At 40.1% G+C, this 27,753-nt stretch overlaps 1 protein-coding gene across 1 annotated transcript in view; it reads left to right on the top strand.

The window, feature by feature from the left end:
* The first annotated feature begins 4,405 nt into the window (after window positions 1-4,405).
* gba2 (glucosidase, beta (bile acid) 2) overlaps window positions 4,406-27,753 on the top strand; it is a 71,931-nt gene continuing 48,583 nt past the window's right edge. The window contains exons 1-4 of the mRNA XM_039751994.1: window positions 4,406-5,172; window positions 6,002-6,093; window positions 22,155-22,270; window positions 25,346-25,564. Coding sequence (XP_039607928.1) covers window positions 4,982-5,172; window positions 6,002-6,093; window positions 22,155-22,270; window positions 25,346-25,564 — 618 coding nt within the window. The 5' untranslated portion in view covers window positions 4,406-4,981. The remainder of the gene's footprint in view (window positions 5,173-6,001; window positions 6,094-22,154; window positions 22,271-25,345; window positions 25,565-27,753) is intronic.

Genomic DNA, 27,753 nt, shown 5'->3' with positions numbered 1-27,753 from the left:
TGCCAATCTGTATTATAAAATGAAGCAACTTGAGTTTTATTAGCCGGTACACTGATTGTAGACTTCTACAGATTTGCTAAGTAAAGTTAATGGGTGCTCTATATTTCCACGAATTATTATTTTTGTAATGTTTACCTTGGAGAGTGGGTCTTTGATGATTAATTTCATTTTTAATTATGAAGAATGGCCTTGAGAAAAGCAATTAATTTCTATTTTGTTTACATATTGCCTTTACAATATCTGAAATTAAAAGCAAGTACGCAAAGTGTACAATTAATTTATGGTGGCACAATGAGCAGATCTAATGCCCTGTGTATGCTCACACCCTTGTGCTCCATGTTCATTTTCCTTCGACATCTCCAAACACGTTCATATTAACTGCCAGTACCAAATATGAGTATCGTAGTGAATGTGGAGGGGCCCAACGATAAACGGGCATCCTGTCTAGGGTTGTTTCCTACCTTGAAGCCCCCGGGACCCTGCGATGGACTGAACAGGTTTGAGGATATTATATCATGTTACAAAAATTTGAAAGAGGCAGTGCAGTGCCTTTCATAATGTTTACAATGGGAAAGAGTATTTCAGAACAAGAATAAGATTTCAAGGACATGAAGGTAGTTTGTTTAACAAGCCTACCTAATGAGGATGAAACCAGTCATGGTCCAGAGGTACAAGATTGAGCTAAATGGTGTGACGAGTCTTTTCTATGTTACAAAAACGAAGTAATTAATAATCAATTTTAGAAGAAACATCATTCGACCAGAAGAAACAACCATCAGGCTGTGGAGATCATTGATGGTTATAAATATCTAGAGACAATCATGGACTGCCTGGAAAACTGCCTGTTAATTCAAAATATGGAAGCCATCTGCAAAAAGGAACTACAGCACTTCTACTGTTTAAGGAAGATTGTGAATCACTCTTTTATAAATCTTATTTTTAGTCTGTCTTTATTTATGTTCTGCTGGCCTGCTTTGGAAATCAGAATGTCAGCAACAAAAACAGAATAAATCAAGTTGTAAAATGGAGCAGTGAAACAAGAGTCAAATCTCACTGACATGTTTAATAAGCAAGAGTGAATTCTTTCAGACAGGACTAACCAGCTACCTCCTCGATTCCAGTTGTTGCCATCAGGTGACAAATTCAAGGCTAAAAAAGGATAAAAAAAAAAAAACTGGCTCAAATACTCTTCCATTCCAACTGTTATTAATCTTCTAAATAAGTTCAACTTTAATAAACACACGCAGACATAAATCATAGGAAGAACGGTTACAATTTGCATCAGTCATTAATCAAGTCCAAATGTTGGTTTAATTACTATGTCTAGTATGTTTGATCTAATATTTCACCTTAAATATCATGTTCACTACTTTATAATATTTATTTCTACTAGTTTTATGTTTGAAAGCCGTGTTCTTTTGGATGTGTATTTAATGTTATGGTCTCTGTGCAAAACTTGTTGACCAACCAAGTGTTCTTCTTGGGACAATAAATCTAAATTGCATTGTGTTGTACTGAACAATGTCTACGTCAGCAAAGAACACTTCCAAAACATAAACAAATTGGTGTATACAGCTGCTGGTCATAAAATTAGAATATCATGACAAAGTTGATTTATTTCAGTAATTCCATTCAAAAAGGGAAACTTGTATATTAGATTCATTCATTACACACAGACTGATGTATTTCAAATGTTTATTTCTTTTAATTTTGATGATTATAACTGACAACTAATGGAAGTCCCAAATTCAGTATCTCGGATAATTAGAATATCAATTAAGACCAATGCAAAAAAAGGATTTTTTAGAAATGTTGGCCAACTGAAAGGTATGAACATGCAAAGTATGAGCATGTACAGCACTCGATATTTAGTTGGGGCTCCTTTGGACTGGATGACTGCAGCAATGCGGCATGGCATGGAGTCGATCAGTCTGTGGCACTGCTCAGGTGTTATGAGAGCCCATGTTGCTCTGATAGTGGCCTTAAGCTCTTCTGAATTGTTGGGTCAGGCGTATTGCATCTTCCTCTTCACAATACCCCATAGATTTTCTATGGGGTTAAGGTCAGGTGAGTTTGCTGGCCAATCAAGAACAGAGATACCATGGCCCTTAAACCAGGTACTGGTAGCTTTGGTACTGTGTGCAGGTGCCAGGTCCTGTTGGAAAATAAAATCTGCATCTCCGTAATGTTCGTCAGCAGCAGGAAGCATGAAGTGCTCTAAAACTTCCTGGTAGACGGCTGCGTTGACCTTGGGCCTCAGAAAACACAATGGACCAACACCAGCAGATGACATGGCACCCCAAACCATCACTGACTGTGGAAACTTTACACTGGACCTCAAGCAACGTGGATTATGTGCCTCTCCTCTCTTCCTCCAGACTCTGGGACCTTGATTTCCAAAGGAAATGCAAAATGTACTTTCATCAGAGAACATAACTTTGGACCACTCAGCAGCAGTTTTGTGTTTAGCCCAGGCGAGACGCTTCTGATGCTGTCTCTTGTTCAAGAGTGGCTTGACACAAGGAATGCGACAGCTGAAACCCATGTCTTGCATACGTCTGTGCAGTGGTAGTTCTTGAAGCACTGACTCCAGCTGCAGTCCACTCTTTGTGAATTTCCCCCACAGTTTTAAATGGGTTTTGTTTCACAATCCTCTCCAGGGTGTGGTTATCCCTATTGCTTGTACATTTTTTTCTACCACATCTTGTCCTTCCCTTCACCTATTAATGTGCTTGGACACAGAGCTCTGTGAACAGCCAGCCCCTTTAGCAATGACCTTTTGTGTCTTGCCCTCCTTGTGCAAGGTGTCAATGGTCGTCTTTTGGACAACTGTCAAGTCAGCAGTCTTCCTCATAATTGTGTAGCCTACAGAACTCGACTGAGAGACCATTTAAAGGCTTTGGCAGGTGTTTTGAGTTAATTAGCTGATTAGAGTGTGGCACCAGGTGTCTTCAATATTGAACCTTTTCACAATATTCTAATTTTCCGAGATACTGAATTTGGGACTTTCATTAGTTGTCAGTTATAATCATCAAAATTAAAAGAAATAAACATTTAAAATACATCAGTCTGTGTGTAATGAATGAATCTAATATACAAGTTTCACTTTTTGAATGGAATTAATTAAATAAATCAACTTTGTCATGATATTCTTATTTTATGACCAGCACCTGTATAAACCTTTTATAACATATCTCACAATGTCAATTGCAAAGCAGTTTCCCAATGTATGAACAAAAATTGTAAATATTCATTATATAGAGCCTTTCACAATGCAGAATCTAACCAGCAATAGGCCTGAGGAAGTTAATCAATGTTTATTTTACATAGGGTGTCTCACGTATTCTACTACAAAAGATTTCTGAGCATTTTGTTAAACTAATTAAAAGGGCAGGTTCATTTATGGGACACACTCTGAACCCCCTAGAGATTGTAGCAAAGGAAAGAATTAAAACTAAATGGAGTGCCATTATGAACAATGCTGCACATCCGCTGACACACTAACACGGCGGACTTTCAACCAATAAATCATTCGGCAGAAGTGTGTCAAGAAGCACTACTGGGGCACATTTATACCAAAAGCAGTATGCCTGCAGTCTTAACAGCATCATTTTTCCCCCAGGAAAAGTAGTGCGCTGGGGCGCCTGTTTTGATTTATAAAGAGAAACGTACATAGGCATCAGAAACATCGTGGGCCCCTAGCCAGTGCCCATATATTAAGACAGCCCTGAACATAATGCCTCACTGCGACTGGGGCCACCGACTTGTAAATATTCTTTTTAGGCATTCTGGTGTGTATATATTTATGCATCTATTTATGTATTCATTAATTTAAAGCGCTTCTGTAAAATGCCAGCTTTCCGTCGAGGACAAATAAAGTTCTATTCAAGTGTTGAGGCGCTATATGAAATAAAGATTATTTCCCTCCTATAAACAAATATTTTAAAATATTTTCATTCTTGTTACTAACTGGAGGAAGCTGAAGAACAAATAAAGTCTAGTTACACAGTGTCCAGTTCCTGTGCGGTATGCCTTGGAATTGTAAACAGGAAATTCAACCGTCAGTAAAGCCTGAGGGAAAACAACAAATGGCATGGGAATCGGATTGCAAGTAAATAAGGGACAGTAGAGTGAAATGTTTGGGGTTTGAATATAGTCGATCAAGAAGACACGATTTTATATTTTACATATATATATGTTTGGTTTGCGGGGCTACCGGTTACAGCCATGTCGATTAGGTCTTTTAAATCTGACCCCTTTCCGCGTTGCTCTCAGAGCGCACAATCTGTCACTCCGTGAATATTTTGCTCGGCCTACACTTGAGGGTAATCAAGCGGGTCCCGAAGCGGATATTAACAACGAAGCAGAACAGAATTCAACAGCATATTTATTTACACGTATAGCTAAGCGGACACGAATTCTACGTTGAAGGCTCCGCTACAATTATAGGTCGCCTTAATCCTTAGCAAGAATAAACTAGACCTCCTATCTCACTGACACTCTCACGAGTCCTTGTCGTGATTAGAGGGGTGACGGCTGAACACAGAACTTCGCGAAACTGCTATTTCCATTAATTCATGAATATAAGCTTTGTCCCCGTTGTACAACATGTTTTTCAACCACTGCTATTTTGTCTGAAGGTAGGTTCGGATCAACTTGCTAGCGCACAGCACTTGGCATGCTTCTCATTCCCCCCCATAGTTCCTTACTCGTTACCCGCGCCCGGCTCCTCCCCCAAGCCGCGTCTGCAGTGCAGCTTGGCAGGACAGAGAATCTCCGAGCGGGACAGGTTGACGCTGGCGCAACCGCTGCGGGCGAGGGGTTGCAAGTCAGGATCCTGTCACGCCGGCTTCGTGTAGCCTTAGAAGTGGATGAGCCACCGGGCCATCCGTCAGGCGTGTTGAACAGGTGACAAGAGCACCACAACAGCCCGACTGATCGCTCGGGCCGAGGCAAGCCGATCGGAGCCAAAGTGAGAGACATGGAAGAGGCAAACAGCGGGGCTCTCTGCCCCCTTATGAAAAAGTTCGCATCACCGCACAAAGGTATCGACGTGCCGGAGTATGGCTGGCGGATCTGCCTGGCGCACGAGTTCAAGGAGAAGAGGAAGCCTTTCAATGTGAAGAATGTGTCCCTGTCCGCCTTGATGGAGCACCTAGGACTGGGATTCAGGTGAGCACGCTTACTGTCACCCGTGGCCATTACTGCTAATAAGCCAGTCGATGGTCACTCTCCTATAAATGAGATGACCCAGGTGAGTGGACCACATGCATGACGCTGGAAGGGTTTAAGGAACTGCAAGGTTAGCTTACGTTGTATGCCCATGCCATCATCGTCCTGTCATGGCAGGGAAGAATAAGAATTGGGTTGTCATCTGTCAGCTGGTGACAGAGTAGTCTAGGAGACAATTGCTAACCATCTTAGAGTAGAAAGCCACACTGAATGCTTGCCCAAGTGAGGCCATCAAATCTGCACACCCTAGTCTGGTAGACAACCTGACGTTTGTGTAAACTGGTAATTGATAATGAGGAAGACTTGCTTTAGTGCTATATAAATGACAAGTGAAGCTGCACCTTGAGTTCTGGTAAAACGCATGGCCTCAGCAGGGATGGTGCCATTATTAAAGCGAATTAGGCATTTGCCTAGGGTGCATATCTTGGGTTCCAGGGTTTGTAGGGGGCCGGGATCCCAGCTGCATGGGTTAACTACCAAACAGTTGGTTGGCACACTAATAAGCTTGGCCTAGGGCGCAAAATAACCCAGCACCGGCCCTGGCTTGGGTGGATTTTCATTCGGGAAGCAATCAAGTGTAGTTAATATTTATTCTGAAGTGTTTTGTTTGAAGCTGCACCTCTACTTGATGAGGAAATGGCAGTGAGGGACAGAATGCAGGCTACCTTGTGTCTAGGATTGACAAGGGCTTTGGTAATAAAATCAGATGGGTTTTGTAGTTTGCTCATACTTGTACCTGATTCTTCTTCTTCTTCTTTTGTACTTTCAGGTACTTAAAGTGGTGGTACCGGAAAACACATGTGGAGAAGAAGGCCCCGTTCATTGACATGTTAAATGTGCTGCCTCTTCGTCAGATTTACGGTATGAGATTGGTGAAACGAAATATTCTTTTCGATTGTGAAACTGGGGGAGTTGTGGGATGGGCATGTACCGTATGTTAAACATTAACTTAACATTCTGCTGTGTTGTCCCTACATCACAGGAGAGCACATGAGTGATGTTGACATGTCATTTAATTAGAACTTAAGAAATATGACAAATGAGAGCAGACTGCTCAGTTCATAAAGCTCATTTGTTTGGTTAATAGCTAAGCTGTCCCAATTTCACATCCAGATATTTATTAAACGTTGTCAAGACTTCTACTTCAACTGTTCATTAATTGTGCTTAGTGCTGGTCATGCCAGTTGTGCCTTAGTATGTCGAAGGGAACTCGCGTCGCTTGTGATTGTTTTTTTGTATAGTCGATTGTTGCTCCCATTTCATAATGTCTCAGCTCAAATTTCAAGGCGAGAGTCAGTTACTTACCTGCCTTCTAACTTTACCCAGAATTTGGAGTTAGTCTGCGCAGTAATTTGTGTTGCGCAAATTAGACTTTACTATTTCACTCCGTTAGTGACCTGCTGCTTGCCCCCGAGAGATGTAGTGTCTGCAGGTTTAGAAACATGCAGAGGCTTTCTTTTACTTTTAAGTGTATCCCTGCTTTATTTTTAATGATACAAACTGAAAAGTGAAAGTTAGCAAAGCAGTGTGCTATAGTTGCAACTTTTACTTACACTGATTTAGATTAGATTCGATAGGCAGATGTACTGTAAATCTTTACTGCCTGTTGTAAGCAGAAAACTTTGTTGCAGGTCATGACTGAATTTCCATTTTACCGGCCATAAACTGTTGCGTACAGTATATATCCCTATAAATGTCCACCTGTTTTTTATATTACATCCACCATTAATCAAGTTATGTTAGAAATATTCTTGAAAGGATTTGGCCAGGCGTGGTTTGCACTGTGTCTTTTTCATAGAGAATAAAGAGTTTATTATTTATAGTAACTGACATCTGTCTGTCTGTCTGAGCTGAAATGGAAGCATTGCTATTAGTGCCAAGCATTGGCCATCTAATCCTGCCATCTACACAACAGATTTCTGTAGGCCAACGTCCAAATGCACACTGCCATGACATCGACTAGGAAGTATATCAAGTACAAAAGCAAATCTCAAAGCCGGGAATGAGCCTTGAAGTAGGCAAACCTGCCAAGGGAGTGAAAGGAGGCTGAACCCAGCATTGCTTAATATTACACCGTGGCATTAATTAATAAGTAGTCTACAGTAGAAATAATGCTGATGTTTTCTTCATCAGGTAAGGAAGACCCAAGTTTCCATGTAAGGTAGATGTAATTACTAATCATGGCACTGGAGAGAGGCACCATTTTTGCATTTTGATTAGCAAATGCATGTAAGAATTTTACTGTACTTTGTACATGTATAGTTTATAGGTTGGTTATTGATACAAGTGAACAGTTCCCCAAAATCAGGACCCTGCGACCATAGTATTGGGGCACTTGACCGCAATAACGTTTTAAGGTACCAGTGTGTGCAACAAAATGTCTGATGCCACGGGGTCCTCTAGTTAATTGATGCTTGTATTTTGCTAACTCTGTTGTCTCCTACGTCTTCTTTGTTTCTCCCTTCCTTGTGAACTTTACTTTTTGTTTTTTAAACCCACATGGCTGCTGGAGTGTTACCGATAATTTCATTTTTATTACATGATGCTTTAAATTTACTTTGTGGTGTGACGAGGATGGACAGGATTAGAAATGAGGACATTAGAGGGTCGGCTGAAGTTGGACGGTTGGGAGACAAAAGTGAGAGAGGCGAGATTGCGTTGGTTTGGTCATGTGCAGAGGAGAGATGCTGGGTATATTGGGAGAAGGATGCTAAGGATAAAGCTGCCAGGCAAGAAGAAAAGAGAAAGGCCTAAGAGGAGGCTTGTGGATGTGGCAAGAGAGGACATGCAGGTGATGGGGGTAACTGACCAAGATGCAGAGGAAAGGAAGATATGGAAACAAATGATCCACTGTGGTGACCCCTAACCGGAGCAGCTGAAAGAAAAAGAAGAGGAAATTTGTGGATATGGTGAGAGAAGACATACAGGTGGTGGGAGTGACAGAGCAAGATGTAGAGGACAGGAAGAGATGGAAACAGATGATCCAGGGTGGCTCCTAATGGGAGCTGCTGAAAGAAGAAGAAGAAGCTTTCAATTTACTTTGTGATAATTATTGCTGTGAAAAACACTCACATTACTTTCAGTGGTGTTCACTATAAAAGCAGCGATATGAAGTAGTTTGTAATATTGTATAAACGTGTCTACAAAAACATTTATTTAAACGATAGATGGATGCCTGGATTTACTATGAATTGTACTATATAATAGGTTGAGTTTTAAACTTATTTTAGTTACTTATTTCATTTATTTTAAACCTGTTTGTGAGGAGGATCACTATATATTACTGTTGGTGCAATAATAAAGAAACTGAAATATGTTGGTAAAGTGCTCCATGAGCCAAGGGCCACTATGGAAAGTGTTTAAATGAATTAATTTTCTAATAGTGTTTTTAAAACTTTTATTTAGTGGATGAAGCACTTGTGAGGATGATACCCTGCGACTGTGCCTTGATAATGGCACTATATTTAGCAGAATGATCTCTTTGTGAGGGTGGTCTCCACTCATCACAATTTGTGATGGTACACAGCTAAAGGTCCCTTCAGTCTTTATCAAACACTAAGTCAAGTTCATGGTCTCAGGGGCCAGAGGATGAGACAGAGAACGTGAATGGTGAATGCTTTCTATAAATAACATTAATGATCAGTATGAATGAAGTTATATTCTAGAGAACTGGTGCACTGGTAAAGCTGCTGTGTAAAGTGATGCAATATGTGATACCATATTTAGTTGCTTAGGCTCTTTGTAAGAGTCATTACTATGAAAGATACTAGTAGTGATTGTGCGCTGATAAAACTCTTTGTAAGGGTAAAGAATATGGAAGGTGGCATATAAGGCATCCATCTTGTCTCTTTCTCCACGTGTCCTGCTTGTGATTGTAGAAGATGAGTACCTATATTTAATGTGTTGGAGTTACAACACAGTCTGTGTTGATGCACATGGTTAAAAATGTTGTATAAATCAGTTGTGTCGGTACAGCTTTTAATAGATGTGTTCAGTTTAGAAGATGTTGTTTGTGATGCTGCACTGCCTAACATCTTTTGAAGGCTGATCATTCAGGTTGGTGTTTGGAAATGTGTTTGTCTCTCATTTATCCAGTTCAGGGTTGTTGGCAACTGGTGCCTGCTTATAAATACCCATACAATGAAATTATGAAGCCGTTTGTGGTGGTGCACTTTTAAAGATGCTTCATAAAAGAGCTTCAGCTGATTTAACTGTTGATTTGAATGGAACTATGAAAGGTGCTCTATAATATACAATGATGTTTAAAGCAAAATGTGAAATTATTTGCTATTAAAGACACTGTAAGTAATGAATTGTGTTATTAAGACTCTGTTACACTGTGAAAGGCATTCTGTACAGCAGAGGTCCTCAGGTTCAGTACTGGAGGGCCACAGTGTCTGCAGGTTTTTGTTCCAACTTATCTTTTTAGTTGGTGGCCAGTTATTGGTGCTGAAGCCATTATGACTCAAGTGACATTTTTGTTACCTCGCTTACTATGATTTCCAACTCTGATTTGCTGCTTGTAGCTGTCCTAATGTTTCTAATTGGTATTTGTTTTCTTAATCAGCTGCTAATTAACAGTGAAATTCAAATACAAAAGGAACCAGCAGTTCATGTCCTAACTTTGTCCTGTTTGCATCGTCAGGCAGTGTGGTGTGGTGGTTAAGGCTGAGGTTGTGGCTTCAGATCCTGCTACTGACACTGTGTGATTCTGAGCAAGTCACTTGACCTGCCTGTGCTCCAAATGGAAAACCAAAAGAAATGGAACCAATTATTTCATATATGTTGTAAGTTGTTTTACGTAAAGGTGTCCGCCAAATAAGTAAAATGGAAATATAAATACACCTATGCTATCTCATCCTCGTATACTGTGTCGATTTTAATACTTAAAATGGAACATAAAAAAGTGAAGGAATGAGAGCTACTGATCTGCACCAGTCCAGAGATAATGTGGATGATATTTTAAAGTGAAGGAATAAGAAATACTGATCTACTACAGTCCAGAGATCATGTGGATGATATTTTTGTAACAGAAAAAAAAGCTACAGCATAACATTTACTTGATGTTGTTATCAGCAAGGATTGGCTTCTAATTAAGAAAATGGGTTGGAACAAAAGCCTGCAGTCACTGTACTCTTCCCCAGACTGAAATGGAAGATTCTTACTATCCAGCCAATTCAAATACCTAAAGCACTCAGTGTATGTGTTAGCTTTACAAGATGCTATAAAGATGGCAGCTATGATGGTCTTTGTAGTACCCACTGTGGTTGAACTTTATGTGAATCGTAATGTGACATTCTCAAACCTGCTGTCACTGAACAACAACAGCAATGTTTATTTCTATAGCACGTTTTCATACAAATGATGTAGCTCAAAGTGCTTTACAGGATGAAGAAAAAAAAAGAAAAAATATAAAAATAAAATTAGGCAATAATAATTAACATAGAATAAAAGTAAGGTCCGATTACCAGGGAGGACAGAACATAAAAAAAAACGGCTGGGGAAAAAACAAAATCTGCAGGGGTTCCAGGCCACAACATCACCCAGCCCCCTCTAGGCATTCTACCTAACATACATGATCTCAATCAGTCCTCAGGGTTTTCAGGCTTCATGTGGAAGAATTAGACGATGCTGGTCATGTAGACATCTGGCCTTCAATCCATTAATGTAGGGATAGCACGGTGCTTTGATCAGGTGGTGGTGGCGCAGATCGACAAAAAGACAGGAGAGAAAGTAGGGGAGAGTATAGAATGTGGAGCCATGAAAATAGTAATTAAATGCATACACAGAATATCAGGATGACACTAAAATGAAGCTATAAGTAAGCCATGTTAAAGTAATGGGGTTTTATCAGTTTTTTAAAGTGCTCCACCATATTAGCCAGGTGAACTTCTATTGGTAAGCTGTTCCAGATTTTAGGTGCATAACAGCAGAAGGCCGCCTCACCACTTCTTTTAAGTTTAGCTCTTGGAATTATAAGCAGACACTCATTTGAAGATCTAAGGTTACGATTTGGAGTGTAAGGTGAGAGGCTTTCTGAAATATAGGAAGGAGCAGATTACTTAAGGCTTTGCAACCATAAGCAGTATTTTAAAGTCTATTCTAAATGGCACAGGTAACCAGTGTAGTGAATTCAAAATTGGACAGATGTGCGTGGATTTTCTTTTCCTAGTTAAGATTCTGGCAGTTGCATTCTGCACTCGTTGCAACCAATTGATGTCTTTTTTGGGTTGTCCTGAGAGAAGTGCATTACAGTAAGCTAGCCAACTGAAAACAAAAGTGTGAACTAATTTTTCAGCATCTTGTAAACTTATAAGGGATCTAACTTTTGCTATACTTCTTAAGTGAAAAAATGCTGTCTTAGTAATGTGATTATTAAAATTTAGGTCAGAGTCAATATTTACCCCTCAATTCTTTACCTCTGTCTTGACATTTAAGACTAATGGATCAAGTTTATTTTTAATACCCTCACTATATCTATTTTTGCCAATCACTATTTCTGTTTTCTCCTTATTTAGTTTGAGAAAACTACTACTCATCCACACTGAAACACAAGTAAGACATTTGGTCAGTGAGATAAGAGAGTCGAGGTCATCAGGCACTATTGATAAATACAGTTGTGTGTCATCAGCATAGCTGTGGTAACTCACGTTATGCCTTGAGATGATCTTACCTAATGGAAGCATGGAGATCGAAAAGAGCACAGGGGCCAGAAAGAGTGAGTCTTTCCTGACTGCACTGGACTCAAGACTGGATGTGATGCCAGTCCATCACAGTGGCCAAAGACACAGTCACACTGAGAGACAGCTGAAATAGACACATCTTTGGGGTTGTCACCTGAGCCCGCATGATTTAATATTTCGAGATTGAGTTATAGAACCCCCAATGCAGACAGTAGTTTCAGTGTGCATGTTTTTAAATTTAAACACAGGTTTAGGGGGCGATATTACAGTCATGGAAACCTTTCATTACTCAATTATTAATTCATCAAACCTTACAAATAGCAGAGCAGAAGAACAGGTGACTGCTTTTTAACACAGCATGCTAGAGCAGCACTTAAGAGAAGATGTAGCATGTGTTGAGAGCAGAATAGATTTCTGGGTGGTAGAGATGAATTAACCCTTTGGAGCTGGTCACCATAATATAATTAATTTCAAAGTGTGTTGGCAAAGCATATATGCAAAACAAGAAATATTAAGTGTAGTAGGGCAAATACTTTTAGGCAGATCTTATAAAGTGTACAAAAAGTAACCTGGTTTAAGATTTTACATGTGGAATCAGTCGAGGAGCAGTGCAGCAGGTTATGAAACATTTTGTATCTTTGGATGTGTAGCAAATATGTTGAGAATTCAGAGGAAAGCCCAAAAAGGCATGAAGAGAACAAGTAAACTCCACACAGAAAACATCCAGGCACAGTATTCAAACGCAAGGTCTGTGAGGAAGCAGTGCTAACTGCTGTGCCATCGCCAGATTAGTTTGTTAAGTGAAGTGCTTTTTGACAGTGCTTCACTTACAAGATTCCGTATTAAAGACATACATCTACTTTGCTATTCCTTTCACTGTATAAAGTAACACGTGGTGGTGGCAGATTGAAGTAAAAGGATTCCGATTTCCTGTGTATTGCATTTTTCTTCAGCTCGAGTTTCTTTATTTTTTTTTTTGGTGCTGTGCAATGCACTAACATGAGTTGGCCTTGTCCTCTAATTTCTATTTTAAAGGTCCGTCTGGATTTTCCGGATATACTTAAGGGTCATTTGTTTAGCTAATAGCTCAGTTATCCAGGTACTGTACTTTTAGAAACTGTCCTAGGGCTCCGTTTTAATTAGGTAGTTAGATGCAGATTTCCATACCTCTTTGTGTAAAAAAAGTGTTTCCTGACTTCAGTCCGAAATTAACTTCCCATTAATCCACACAAGTGTTCTTCTGTTATGCTGAGCAGATCACTACTTAACTAAAAGAATTCTACTTTCACAATGTCTTGGGGAATTAGGCCCCCAAACAGTGTTGTGCACTCAAGACAAACCCCTAAGTCTTTCATAAATAGGACATGTTCTTTAGTCCCAGGATGCACTTGGTTCCTCTTCTAGTGCTTCAATTTCGTTTACAGGGTGATTACCAGAACAGCACATAGTACCCCAAATTCATTCTGTGAAGTGCATTATACAGTCTGTGCATAATATCTGTTTTGTTGTTTTATTTCAGCAGCTTTTTCAGTTTCATCCATCCATCCATCCATTTTCCAACCCGCTGAATCCGAACACAGGGTCACGGGGGTCTGCTGGAGCCAATCCCAGCATTTAACATTTTATATGCCCATTTAATTGCTCATGCACTTTGCATAGACAATTAAAATGTGAACTGCTAGACTCTTTTCAGAGGCTTCTTACTTTAAGATAGTGTTAACCATCTTGTATTTATAACCAATGTTTCTTTTGCCTGTGTTTTGTCACACACAGAAGTACAACGCACACACATTTTGCATACCTGCATTCAATGGCATGTGACTGTTGCCTTTGAAGGACAGAAAGAATTTAGTTGATCAGGCAGTGGGTAGGAAGAACTGGTTTTTCGAGCTGCCCCACTCAGGCACACCCGAAAGATTCCCAGGCGCATAACTGGTCCTAGAGGACTCGAGAGTTGTTGTTTTGTTCCCAGTGAGCATTTCATCTTTGCCCAAAGTTGACTCTGATGATACACATGGTGACTGTCTTCACCCAAAGGCATGCTTAAAAAAGATGGAGCACAGCTAACAAAAACAAAGCCAAGTAGTCTTCTGGTCATTTGATTTACTCGGGCAACCTTCCATTTTCGTTTATTTTTTGCCTTGTGGAAGGGTAACATTTTTTGAGTTAGTTAACTGTGATTGTGCACCTATGTGAGGTGCCATATGTACGGTTATGTAATTGTGATTTTCATTGCTGCATGCACATGATATTGATAATTGAAATGAGTATGAGGCAAAAGTATGGGAGACCTGTTTGTAAACTAGTAGATGTTCAACAGAAGGTTCCCAGGAACAGGAAAACCAGCAGGAGGAATACAAAAAATGTATGAGACCTGGATGAAACCTCCAGAAATGGGAAATGACCACACTGTTAACAGGAGAGATCTAACTAATTTTAGTGTGAGCGCTGGTGTCGAAAGCCGTGACCTAAAAGAGCATTAATAGCCTGAAAGAGAGAATGAGAGGTGAAGATGAGCAGGCAAGACGTTGTAGCACCTCCTGGCCAACAGGTATCCACTACTTGGTATAGCTAAGGTCTGATTGCCTATTGTAAGGTGAGACCCAGAAGGAATGAATGGTGGCCTGACCCCTTCTTTACATTCACTACAGTTCCAGGAGTGAAAGCATTGTGGTGTGCTATTCATCTAAGGGAATACACAGCCAAACAGCTGATTTGGAGACCCAGAGGCACTGGGGCCACTAGTCATATTTGACCTGACCAAAAGAACTGATCAAAACAGTAACTTTTCATTGTAGTGGCTGGCAGAAATACTTAGGCCAAATGGTTTTTAAAATGTCACAACACAGGGTAAGCAGAGATCTTTATGCCAAAACAAAAAAGCTGAGGGACTAAATAAAGGACATAACACACTCAAAAATTGCTAGACGTTCAAAAACTTGAAAGTCGAAATTACTCCCTAAATTAAATTTCCAGGAAATCAAATTTTCATCTTGCAAACAGATCTTTCTCCTTTTTCTTACAGCCTGATAGCGTGCTACCTGACAAGCCGATGCTGTAAAAAAGGTTAACAGCTATAGCGAGTTCAGCCACAATCTCGTCTTTTCTTTTTTTTTTCTGTTCTGTTATGGTATATAAAACACAAAACATCAGACAGACTTGCTTCTGTTCTGTTTGTGAGTTTAAAGACACCCGCATTCCTTATTTCTTGTTGATGAATTTTGTGCATTGTACTTCCAGATGAGGATTCATTGGTTGTCACCTCTCATGCCACATGGAGCCTGCCCTTACAGTTAAAGACAAAGGCGCAATCATGTGTTACTGTATTGTAGCACACATTTCTGTTGCTGTTGAGTCACTGGGTATGTCACACTAGTGACGGAATTTGCAGGAGTCTGACTCTGACTGCTTCTGACTCAGTAAGATCAAGTAAATGAAGGCTTCAACTGAAAATTGCTGCAATAGCCATCTAATGTGACATGGTCTTAACTGTTGACGTGATGTTTTTGTGGTGATGCACTGTGTCTATGGTGTGGTAAATGGCAAGACTAGTTTAGTTTGCTTTCCGCTGTTCCAGAGGTCTAGTGTTCCCTTCCAATGCACTACCCTTCTATTATACTCTTACTCATTTAGTGTTTTTCTAATGTTTACTATGTCGACAGGTTCCTCTGGATCCCTGGGTGTAGCTTTTGGGTACTTTATGATTTCCCTGTGGTTGATCTGACACGTTCACTATTTGTAAATAAAAAAAGCCTGTCTCACTGTAGTATTGTTAAGATCTTTTTCAGAGTCAAGTCCCAAGTAGTTCTAAAAATGACCACTAGAGGGTGAAACACTGGCAAATATCCTTGACTAGTTATTGGGTAGGGGGCACATAGAATCTTTATAAAATTGGCATTGGAACCCCTGCAGATTTTGTTTTGCTTTTTTTTTTCTCCAGCTCTCTGTAGGTTTTTTTTGTGTTTTTTTTTTTTTGTCCTTCCTGGCCATTGGACCTTACCTTATTCTTTGTTACTCAGTATTGCCTAATCTTATTTTTATATTTTTCTTTTTTCTTTCTTCATCTTGTAAAGCACTTTGAGCTACATCATTTGTATGAAAATGTGCTATAGAAGTAAATGTTGTTGTTGTAAAATAAAAGATGCATTTTTAACAAAAATGCTCCAGAAAAGGAGTTGCCAGCGAAGGCAGTCCAGGGTGAACCAAGTTCTGATACAAAGGTCCAGTGATGAAGTCAAACAACAGAGCAAAAGGTACAAAAATTAAAAAAGAAAATCACAAATGCACAAATGTAGCCCATGTTTAAAGTATTTTACTATGATCTGTTCATTGTATCCAATTTTATTCATATGAAAAGAAACCAGAACATTTAGTTAGGTAAGACAGCTGACAGAAAAAAGATGAGTCTCTCAAGGTGACTGACAGAGGGGCCAGATTCACCAGGGTTAGCAAGATGACAAGAAGATAAGCAACAAACAACTGTTCGCTGCCAAGGCAGGATATTCAGGGAAAGACTAAAGTGTGCATTGACCCAAAAGTCAGTTTCTAGTTCTATTTTCTGTGAGTGATGAACCAGCAAACCAGAATCTTCCCATGTTTGGAGCTTGCATGATCATGTTTCAGACTCTTGAACTGTAGGGAATATATAAATGCTTAGGCATTGCCCAGACCAGAACAGAACAGAAGAGCTCACCTACGGACAGATGGAGGACATCACTCCTGCCCATGCCTAGGACAACATGCTTTCCCAGACTCTGTCTCGAAGTTGGACAAGCGCAAATCGCAGGAAACTCAGATTGCATCATGCTTTGGCCAAGTAGCTCTCCTTTGAGTATTACAGTAATCCCTCGCTATATCGCGCTTCGACTTTCACGGCTTCACTCTATCGCGGATTTTAAATGTAAGCACATCTAATTATATATCATGGATTTTTCGCTGGTTCGTGGATTTCTGCAGACAATGGGTCTTTTAATTTATGCTACACGCTTCCTCAGTTTGTTTGCCCAGTTGATTTCATACAAGGGAAGCTATTGGCGGATGGCTTAGAAGCTACCCAATCAGAGCATGTATTACATATTAACTAAAACTCCTCAATGATATAAGATATGCTTCCTGCGCGGTGCTTGAGATTGTTTGCTTCTCTCTATCTTTCTCACTCTCTCTGCCTGACGGAGGGGGTGTGAGCAGAGGGGCTGTTTGCACAGAGGACCTCTCTCTGACATTCTCTGCTCCTGATGGCGCTCCTTTGAAGATAAGATATGTTTGCATTCTTTTAATTGTGAGAAAGAACTGTCATCTCTGTCTTGTCATGGAGCACAGTTTAAACGCTTGACTAAAGGGTGTTATTTCATGTATAGAGGGCTCTAATAATGTTAACAGGGTGGGAGAGTTTATAAGGGCTTAAAATATATAAAAATAACCACACAAATATATGGTTTCTACTTCGCGGATTTTCACCTATCGCGGGGGGGTCTGGAACGCAACCCCCGCGATCGAGGAGGGATTACTGTATATTCTTCTGAGTGTTAAGCCTATATTAAACAGAAGCTAGTATAATTTTCCTTTAGTGTTACTGCTTCTTTATTCCATTTAAAATCACCACCGTACTTCTAGGGTAAGATGTAAGATATATCTTTATCTATATTGTTGGGTAAGTAATGGCTGCAGTCTCTAATTAACCTTTTCCCAGGTTGCATGTGCCCCCTGCTAGATACAACAAAGCACAGATGGAATCAGAATAAACACTCGCTGACTCCCAAGCATGTTAAATGAATCGCCAGGAGCTGTGGGTTGCCCCACCTTTATAGGGCTGAGGCCAGTCCCTTGCGGTGATGAGCAGGTGGGCCCACCTACTGGCGGACCACCCACAAAACACACGGAACATAACACAGGCCACAACACAAATAAATAGAAATAAAATTAACGCAAACGGAAGAATCAAAAAGGAGACACAGGAAACACATAACAAGTATTTGAACCCCAGCCAATGGAGGAACCCCAGCTGGAATATGACTTGTAAAGGGTTGCACAGTATGCTAGTACTAGAAAAGTAAAGAAAAACACAAAATTTAAAATGGTACAGTACCAGCATTTCAGGATTTTTGGTGCTGGAAGCCAACATAAGCTTTTCTCTTAAACCCTCTGACCGCCATTCCCTCAACACCGTATAGTGTATACGTGGAAAAATGACCTTTCTCTAAACGTAACAAAATGAAACCACCGACTTTGATTTGATTGGGACTTCACCAGGAAACTTCCCCAAGTGATGCGACGATTACACACTTCATGATATCAAGAGGAAAGAGGTGCTTAGCGTGGCACTATGGGGGCTGGAGTAAAATGGTGGGGCTTTGGTGTTATCCATTATTTTCTTTGGAACTGTGTTTGTGATTGGTACTGAAAAGTCTGAAAGCTAGTATCGATACCAAAGTGAACATTTTAGTAGTGATCCAACACTATACCCATCAATTTTTGTGCAAAAACCTTAGAACCTGAGGATATTTTATCTAATAGTGGGACTTGATAAGGCCCAGATAATTGGATATTAGGAGTGTGTTATAGACCTACTCTGCAGACAATAATTTCAGTATGCATCTTTTCAATTAAAAGGCAGGTTTAGAGGGAGGTATGGCAGTCACGGAGGCCTTTAATTACTCAATTATTAATTGGGCTAACCATACAAACAGCAAAACACAAAAGAGTTTTTAGATTCAATCCATGAGTGTTTTTTAACACAGTAATTAATTAATGAATTAATCAATTCTTTGCATTTATATAGCACTTTTCTCACTACTCAAAGCGCTCAGCAATTGCAGGTTAAGGGCCTTGCTCAAGGGCCCAACAGAGCAGAAACCCTTTTTTGGCATTTACAGAATTCGAACCGGCAACCTTCTGATTGCCACAGTATAGGCACTGACCAAAAAACAGGAGGCCTATATAAGCTTGAGGACGTCTTTGTCTAGTCAGTGTGGCTCAGGATGAACAAAGCATTCACTTGCTACTCTCCAAAAGATCTATAGAATTAAAATCAATATATATACTGAACCTTTTGTAGAGTGACTTCAGAACATTTGTTTTAAAGAAATCCACAAGTGCATATTCAAAAACACTTTGGTATGGCAGATCATTTGTATCAGATGTGACAAAGTCTAAATAAGTTAAACTGGTATGACCTTTTGAGTGGCAGTCGAGGGGCAGTGCACAAGGTTTAAAACCGGTTTACGTACAATGCAGATTAAGTTTATTCTAAAATTTAGAGGCAGTTAAACATTAAAGTGAACTAATGAGGAATTAAAATAGAATTCCAAAGTAAAAAAACAACCTTATTAAGGGTACAAGACAAATTGACTTCTGCTCCAACTGTAGGGTTTATAAGTACATGAGAGTAACAGTTAAAAAGGATATTTGGAAAGTAAAAACCCAATTAGAGAGAAAATTTGATGACATGGTAAAAGGTGACCTAAAGAGTTTCTTTCAGTGTTTTGGTAGCAAAAGAACATGTGAAAAAGTCGGTAAGATCCCAGCAGTCACAGGGACTGTCACAGAAGCACATTCATTTGGACATTATAGAAGGAGAAATCTGCTTAGATTAAGTTGACTGAAATCATACAAATGGCCTGAAGCAGGTAACATTCGTTCATTCTAGAGTGCTTAAGGAGTTTAGTGAGTACATATATAAACACTTAACACATTTTTCAATGCGTACTGTAAAAATTTCTAAAGACCGGAAGTTAGCAAATGTTGCTCATTATGTAGAAATAGCGTTTGGGCTCATCCAAGTACCTCTAGTCAGTTTAGTCTGACTTTGAGAAGGCTGTTGATAAGTACCACATGAAAGGTCAGGGATCAAACAAAAAGAAGTGGGAATTCAGGGTGTGCTATGTAAGGTTATGGTCAGAGGAACCTTTTCTGAATTAAGTGATTTTAAAAGTGGTATTCCTCAGGGTTTGGTGCTGGGCCCTCTACTCTTTTTGATATTCATAAATGATATGGATGAGAACTTACTTTTACAAGCTGGCAGATAATACCATAGTTGGTGAAACAACAAATAATGTAGAATCAGGTAAATTATAACAGGGATGTGGACAGAATTCAGGCGTGAAATTTAATGCAAATAAATGTGCAGAATTGCATTTAGGAAGAAATGATGTTAAATCTGAATACACAATGGGAGTTCTGAAATTTTAAATTATGCCTCTTGGGAAGAACCTAGTGGCCACAGTAGACTAATCGCTTCGTACATTCAAACAGTAGACAGGTGTGTTTAAGAATGCTAATGGGATATTAAGTTTTATAGCATGGTGTGTGAAGTGAAGTGCAAGTCAGCTCAATCCAATGTGGCGTGATCCTTAGTACTGTGTACTGTGTTGCTCCCCATATTAAAAAAAAAAGACAAAGCAGAGCTAGAGAAGGTCCAAAGGATAGTGATAAGGCTGATTCTGTGCTAATGAGAAAATACTGAAGGCATTGAAAGTTGTCACTTTATGGAGAGAATAAGAGGTGACATGATTGAAGTGTTTAACATTATGAAGGGAATTAGTACAGCAGATCCAGGCAGTTGCTTTGAAATTAGTTCTTCCACAACAAAACAGGAACACCGTTGTAAACGTTTTAATGGAAGATGTTGTATAAATGTTGCAACTTTTTTTTTTCTCCATACAGTGAACCACAGAGCCATGAAATAACAAGTAGTATGGCAGAAAGTAGAACTTTAGAAACCTTCAAAATTTTACTCAGTACTTTATTTTTTGAGAAATTAGGTAATAGAATCTGTAACCTTGTTGGGCTGAAAGGCCCATTCTCTCCAAAACAATACTATTATTCTATCGTCTTCATCATTATCATTTTAGGCTTTCTTTTCCTAATGTCACATTAGCCTCATAATGTGCTGCTCCAAGCAAGCCTCCCTATCCCCAGCAGCTTTCTCCAGCCCTTGTGAACCATCTAGTCACTTCCAGGAGAGCTGAGAGATATAATCTCCCAGCCGTGTCCTGACTCTGCCCCTTCCAAGTAGGCTATACCTTTTACACCCTTGGAAGGAAACACCCAGAATGCAATATAACTACAGTACATGCCCATACCACCTCAAGTAACTCTTGATGATCTGAAGAAGCAGGTATTCACCTTCTGCTTTAAGATCCTCGCATATTTGCCAGCTTCTCACCCTGTCATGGATGGTGAACCCCACATTTCTGTACTGGATCATGTTTAGGGCCACCTTCATTCTTTCAGTCACTACCCAGAGCCTGCATGACAAGGTCACTGGTAGATTGGTGAGGATAAAGATGTGTAGACTAACCAGTGAATCAACAGCTTCTCTCCCAGTGTCTTATACAACATTCGTAAAACTGCAAACTTATTAAGTCTGTGATCTCCAGTATGTTTGCAGCTGGGCGTTGGTAGATAGATAGATAGATAGATAGATATTTTATTCATCCCAAGGGGAAATTCACAAATAATTTAGTTTAATTTAATTTAATACCAAGTACAAAGTTCAGCTTTATCAAGAACACTATATAAGGTTACAATTTGCGTGACTGGGCTCCAGAGCAAGATAACTAGAAGACCGTGAGCAAATGAATTGAGGTTCTTTGACTGACCATGAGATCTATCATATTGAGTAGAGTATGACCACATTATCAGAAGAAGTGACTCTGTGAAAACTTGAAGGAAGGCACAGTAGGGGAGAGTAGGTGGACATTTTTGAAAGTGGGCTCCAGATGTATTGAATGTCAAGATACTGTATACAATAGATATGTGAGTGCTTGGACTTTAATGGTCTATAAGAGCCATTTCAGAAAGAAGAGTCTAGTAAATGGCGCAATAATAGCTGAGAATTTGGGTAAATGCAGAAATGCTAAGATATATCTATGTACAGTATATGTTAGCTTAGTTTAATGAATTGGGGTGCAGCCAGGAGATTGAGTTGTGTTCATGTGGAGTGTGGAGTTGGGGAGGACAAGTCAGGGTGGCTGCTTGAGCTATATTTTGAGCTATATCCTTAACTATTTTGGCTTCTGGATACCAGCAGGCAAGACCTATGGGCATGTTGGGTGCAGTTTAATGTAATGTGAACATTTTTTTATCCTGCAGTACTTTTCTCAGTCTCATTTTTAGAAGGCCGTATTTGGTGGTCAGAACCCCAACCCTCTGTTTATATACCTCCTCTTTTGTGCTTGCTATACAGGTACCTTTCTTTCTCCTGATTGTGATTTATTATATATATTTTTTTTCTTTCAGGAGCCCCTATTGGAGGTCTTGGTGGTGGCACTATCACAAGGGGCTGGCGGGGGGAGTTTTGCCGCTGGCAGCTAATTCCAGGAATGTATCAATACAAGACTGTCATTGCTGACCAGGTAGGTAATACTTGGGTGAAAGGCAACCAGAAAATGCAAGATGTGTGTGAGATTGTGAGACATTTATTGCAGGGGTGGGGGTGAGGAGTGTATGATGTGTGCAATTTTCCCATCTGACCCTTTGTCTTGGACCACAACGAACAGATTCTCTCTTGTTGTTCATTCAGGCTGCTGGGGAAATTCATAGGGACATCTATTTACTTAAAATTACATAGGGCTGGGAGATAAAACGGTAAAAGTAATTATCACCAAAATAGCTTTTCCTCAATCGAAGCATAAGACATTGTCAATAAAAAGTTGATATAACTCATTCCATTCATATTTTTGATAGACAAGACAAAAAGCCATTGATAATGAGAATAGTACCACAGAGAGCCAATCATGTGGTTGGAATAGAGTTACACCCACGTCAGGTTAGGTTGACATACACAGCACAGAGCTGGCAGTAGTTGGGGTTGTAGCAGCCATGCACACCAGTATGTCAGGAGTGGGAGTGAAATAAAAGGGGAAACGATGACAGAAAATGTTAACGAAAACTCGAAAAAAAATCAACATTACCAATGAAGACACCCCATTGGACACAGCCCAAAAGAGGAGGACATTGCTGAAAAGAAGGGTCTGAAGAATTTGGTAATGTAGAAGCAGAATAGTGTGCACTGCAAATACGTCGAAAGCATGTTCTCACAAAGACAGGTAATACCACTAATCTTTTTTACCATGTGAAGCAGTGCCATCCTTTAGAGCATGCACAGTGCAAGACTTTACAGTCCCAGTCCCAAGCAAGTCCCGGAATAATAGGGATTTCTAGCGCCTTTCTTTTTTTTTGCCTTGGAGCATAAGCTGATCACAATTGACTGATTACGTCAGTTTTGTTTATGTTCTCATTCGTTTACACTTGACTTCGAAATTTTACTGAAAATATATACAGAACGTTTTTGCCTATTTATTTGTGGGTTTGCTTCTCAACCATTTAGAGCAGTTTGAATCTATACAAAGAAAAAGATTTTGTATTAATACCAACTTTATTTATTTAGAACTGACCTAACAAATTACTTTGTGTTCTCCTGTAAAACGTGAAAGCTTGAAAGATTTTAGTTTTCGATTTAAGATTTTAGAATTTTATTTATTTGGAGTTGACCAACAAATTGAGTGTGTTTTCCTGTAAATCCTGTAAGCTTTTGACTGGTCAGAATTAAGATTTTAGTATATATTTTATCACATATATATATATACCTCTTTTATTTATTTGAAATACAGTTTTGTAATGTTTTGCATTACATTTGTCATGGTCAGCATCTGACAGAAAATAAATAATATTTAAACCAAAATTAACCTTGTATCTTCACATCTCACTTAGAAGTAAAAAGGAAACTTTTAGCATGACAGAAATAATGATTTGATTTATATCATGTTATGTATCATTTTTTTTTTTTCTATATTGCTCACCCCTATAATTACATTATATTTACTCAGTTAGCAGACACTTTTATCCAAAGAATCAGCAGAATCGAATAAACTTCAGTCTGGGGGACTGTTGTGAACCAATTGTTACAGGAGAAGGTTACAAAGTTGACCATTAGAAATGAAAAGCTCTAAACAATACAGAACAACTAAAGGTGAATTATTTTTTTCTTAGCCACTAAGACCCTACCATCAAAGCCTTTATCAATTAGAAAGATATTCACAGAACTAGAGTGTCTTCAGACACTTCTTAAACATCATAAGCAACAGCAAGGTCTGGAAAAGGGCAACACTCTGTAGTTACAGTAGGGTTGGCACCAACCCACTGGTAGGCGCACCTCGGCCATCTGTGTTTGTTATCTGGTTCTTTTAATGGCTGGAATCCTTGAACCTGCCTTAGATTTTGTCTCTACTAGAGCAAGAGAGAAACATTCTCTTCCACATATCACCTTCCCCCTTCATGTGATTATAGTCTTGCTACCAGGGGGTATTTTGACTTTCCTAATGGTCATTTGATAATAGCCCCTTCCATGTTAATGTTTTTGTGCACAATCAGCCAAACTGGCAGTTAGCAAACGTGTGAGCACTCTATGCAAAGCTTTCCATGCCTGGGAGGATCCACAGAGTCTTCCTAGTTAATCAGAGTCACATGCCTGGACTAAGAAAGTCGTCATTGCTAGAATCATCTGATTTCTGTAATTATTTAAGAGCAGCAGTTTGTGGGAAAGTTGAGCTTCTGGGGTTAGCCTACATGAGTTCAATGTCCCTAACAAAACCTGTATAAAAGAAAAGCAAACTACACAGCCACCTCTGTGAGTTGCCAGGCTACACAGCGTACTTTGTCAGTTAATGGGAAGAAATGTGCTGAGACAGCATGAGCTGTACAGTACACTCTTAACTGTACATATATCAACAATAGAAGTTTAGAAGGCAAGAAGAGACCATCTAGTCCATCACACTCATTGGTTAGTTAATACAGTAGCCATGTTCTCTCTAAGGTGATAGTAAAACTCCCACTAAGCACCCTGACTTCTCAATTGCATGATATTTGTTAAAGGCCTTAAACAAAACAATATCAGTAAATAGCCAAGGAGATTGCTGTCTGCGCCTTTTCTTCTATGGAAACAGTGTGGCTCTGCAGTCCCTTAGTTAATGATTTCCCTTACCTTGGAGGCTGCTATCTGAGCCAATAAGAGGATAGCAAAGTACCTGCAATATAACACAAAGAGCTGCACGATGCATGTGTGTGACCACCATAAAGTGTTACACTTGGCTAGGAGGATGGGCTGAAGTTCAAATAACATGGTTCCTGTGTTCCGCTTCATCACATAAGGTGTATCTGCATTGCTGCGTTTCCCATATTGAAGATGTTGAGGAATGCAGACTGCCAGCTCCTCCTGGGTCAAAACAATGAAGTCTGACCGTCTTGAAGACAGAAAAACAAAAAATAACAAGAAAAATCAAAATTCAAATAGTAGCAGAGCCCAGACGGGCTGGTGGTGTTGTTATTGAGGGCTTCAAGAATGTCTTTTAAGTGCTGGATACCCAGTCCAGTTAATGGAAACTGTAGTTAATAGACTGTATTTAATCTTTTTTTTTGCTCTTCTTTTCCAGTTTACAGTGTGCTTGCGTCGAGCTGGACAGACCATCTACCAGCAGGTGCTGTCCGTAGAGAGGCCGCATACCCTGCAAGGGTGGAACTGGGGTTTCTGTGGCAACTATGCCTATTACCATGCCTTGTACCCCAGAGCGTGGACTGTGTATGATCTACCGGGACAGAACGTGACGCTCACCTGTCGTCAGGTGTCACCAGTGATTCCACACGATTACAAGGTGAGGCCCCTTCACTTCCTTGTCTTTGCAGGATGGATCGCCGATCTTCACAAATAAATGTTTCGAGGTATAAAATAATAGCAAAGGGGCTGGAACTGAAGCTTATGTGAGGACTTATGGAGTGGAAGTGTAGTTCAGAGCTATAAAACTGAAAGCTTCTTTCTTTCTTTATAAAGCACTTTAAAAACAACGTCAAGGCTGACCAAAGTGCTGTACAATAAAGCCCAACATATACGGCTCAAAATAATTAAAGGAACACTTTTTAATCAGAGTATAGCATAAAGTCAATGAAACTTATGGGATATTAATCTGGTCAGTTAAGTAGCAGAGGGGGTTGTTAATCAGTTTCAGCTGCTGTGGTGTTAATGAAATTAACAACAGATGCACTAGAGGGGCAACAATGAGATGACCCCCAAAACAGGAATGGTTTAACAGGTGGAGGCCACTGACATTTTTCCCTCCTCATCTTTTCTGACTGTTTCTTCACTAGTTTTGCATTTGGCTACAGTCAGTGTCACTACTGGTAGCATGAGGCGATACCTGGACCCTACAGAGGTTGCACAGGTAGTCCAACTTCTCCAGGATGGCACATCAATACGTGTCATTGCCAGAAGGACCCTACAGAGGTTGCACAGGTAGTCCAACTTCTCCAGGATGGCACATCAATACGTGTCATTGCCAGAAGGTTTGCTGTGTCTCCCTGCATAGTCTCAAGGGCATGGAGGAGATTCTAGGAGACAAGCAGTTACTCTAGGAGAGCTGGAGAGGGCCATAGAAGGTCCATAACCCATCAGCAGGACCAGTATCTGCTCCTTTGGGCAAGAAGGAAGAGGATGAGCACTGCCAGAGCCCTACAAAATGACCTCCAGCAGGCCACTGGTGTGAATGTCTCTGACCAAACAACCAGAAAGCCTTCATGAGGGTGACCCAAGGGCCCCATGTCCTCTAATGGGCCCTGAGCTCACTGCCCAGCAGCATGCAGCTCGATTGGCATTCGCCATAGAATACCAGAATTGGCAGATGCACCACTGGTGCCCTGTGCTTTTTACAGATGAGAGCAGGTTCACCCTGAGCACGTGACAGAAGTGAAAGGGTCTGGAGAAGCCATGGAGAACATTATGCTGCCTGTAACATCATTCAGCATGAGCAGTTTGGTGGTGGGTTAATGATTATCTGGGGAGGCATATCTATGGAGGGTCACACAGATCGCTACTGGCTTGACAAAGGCACCTTGGCTGTCATTAGGTATCAGGATGAAATCCTTGGACCCATTGTCAGACCCTATGCTGGTACAGTGGCTCCTGGTGCACGACAATTCCTGGCCTCATGTGGTGAGAGTATGCAGGCAGTTCCTGGAGGATGAAGGAATTGATACCATTGACTGGCCACCACACTTTCCTGACCTAAATCCAATAGAACACCTTTGGGACATTATGTTTTGGTCCATCCAATGCCACCAGGTTGCACCTCAGACTGTCCAGGAGCTCAGTGATGCCCTGGTCCAGATCTGGGAGGAAATCCCCCACACCACCATCTGTCATCTCATTAGAAGCATGCACCGATGTTGTCAGGCATGTATACAAGAACACAGGGGCCATACAAAGTGCTGCGTACAATTTTGAGTTGCTGCAATTAAATTTTGGCAAAATGGACTAGCCTGCCACATAATTTTTTCACTCAGATTTTTGGGGTGTCTTTGAATTCAGGGCTCTGTAGGTTGATCATTTTCATTTCCATCAAACGATGTGGCATCCTTTCGTTCCTAACACATTACCCAGTCTATATCAGTATAGATATCCAGGAGGATTTCTTTTTCCCATTGAGATCTAATGTGTTTTCAAAGTGTTCCTTTAATTTTTTTGAGCAGTTTATAAGACTCATAATAACCTGAGGGTAAAAGAAACAGAAACACATAAAAGCTGAAGACATTCATAATAAAAAAGTACACAGATAGTCGACATCTCACACTGAGTTAAAGGCCAGGGAGTAAAAGTGTGTTTTTAAATAAGATTTAAATACAGCAAGTGAAAGAGCCTGCCTAACGTGCAACGGCAAATCGTTCCAGAGTTTTGGAGCTTCAACTGAAAAAGCCTGATCACCTCTGAGTTTGCATCATGTCTTAGGGACAAGTAAAAGCATCTGGTCTGCTAACCTGAGATAGCAGATAGCGAGACGGTACATATGGGTGC

This window comes from Polypterus senegalus, chromosome 4 (genome assembly GCF_016835505.1).
Source record: "Polypterus senegalus isolate Bchr_013 chromosome 4, ASM1683550v1, whole genome shotgun sequence".
NCBI lineage: Eukaryota > Metazoa > Chordata > Cladistia > Polypteriformes > Polypteridae > Polypterus > Polypterus senegalus.
Note: the sequence above shows the minus strand (reverse complement) of the source record. Positions and strands in the feature narration are given on the sequence as shown.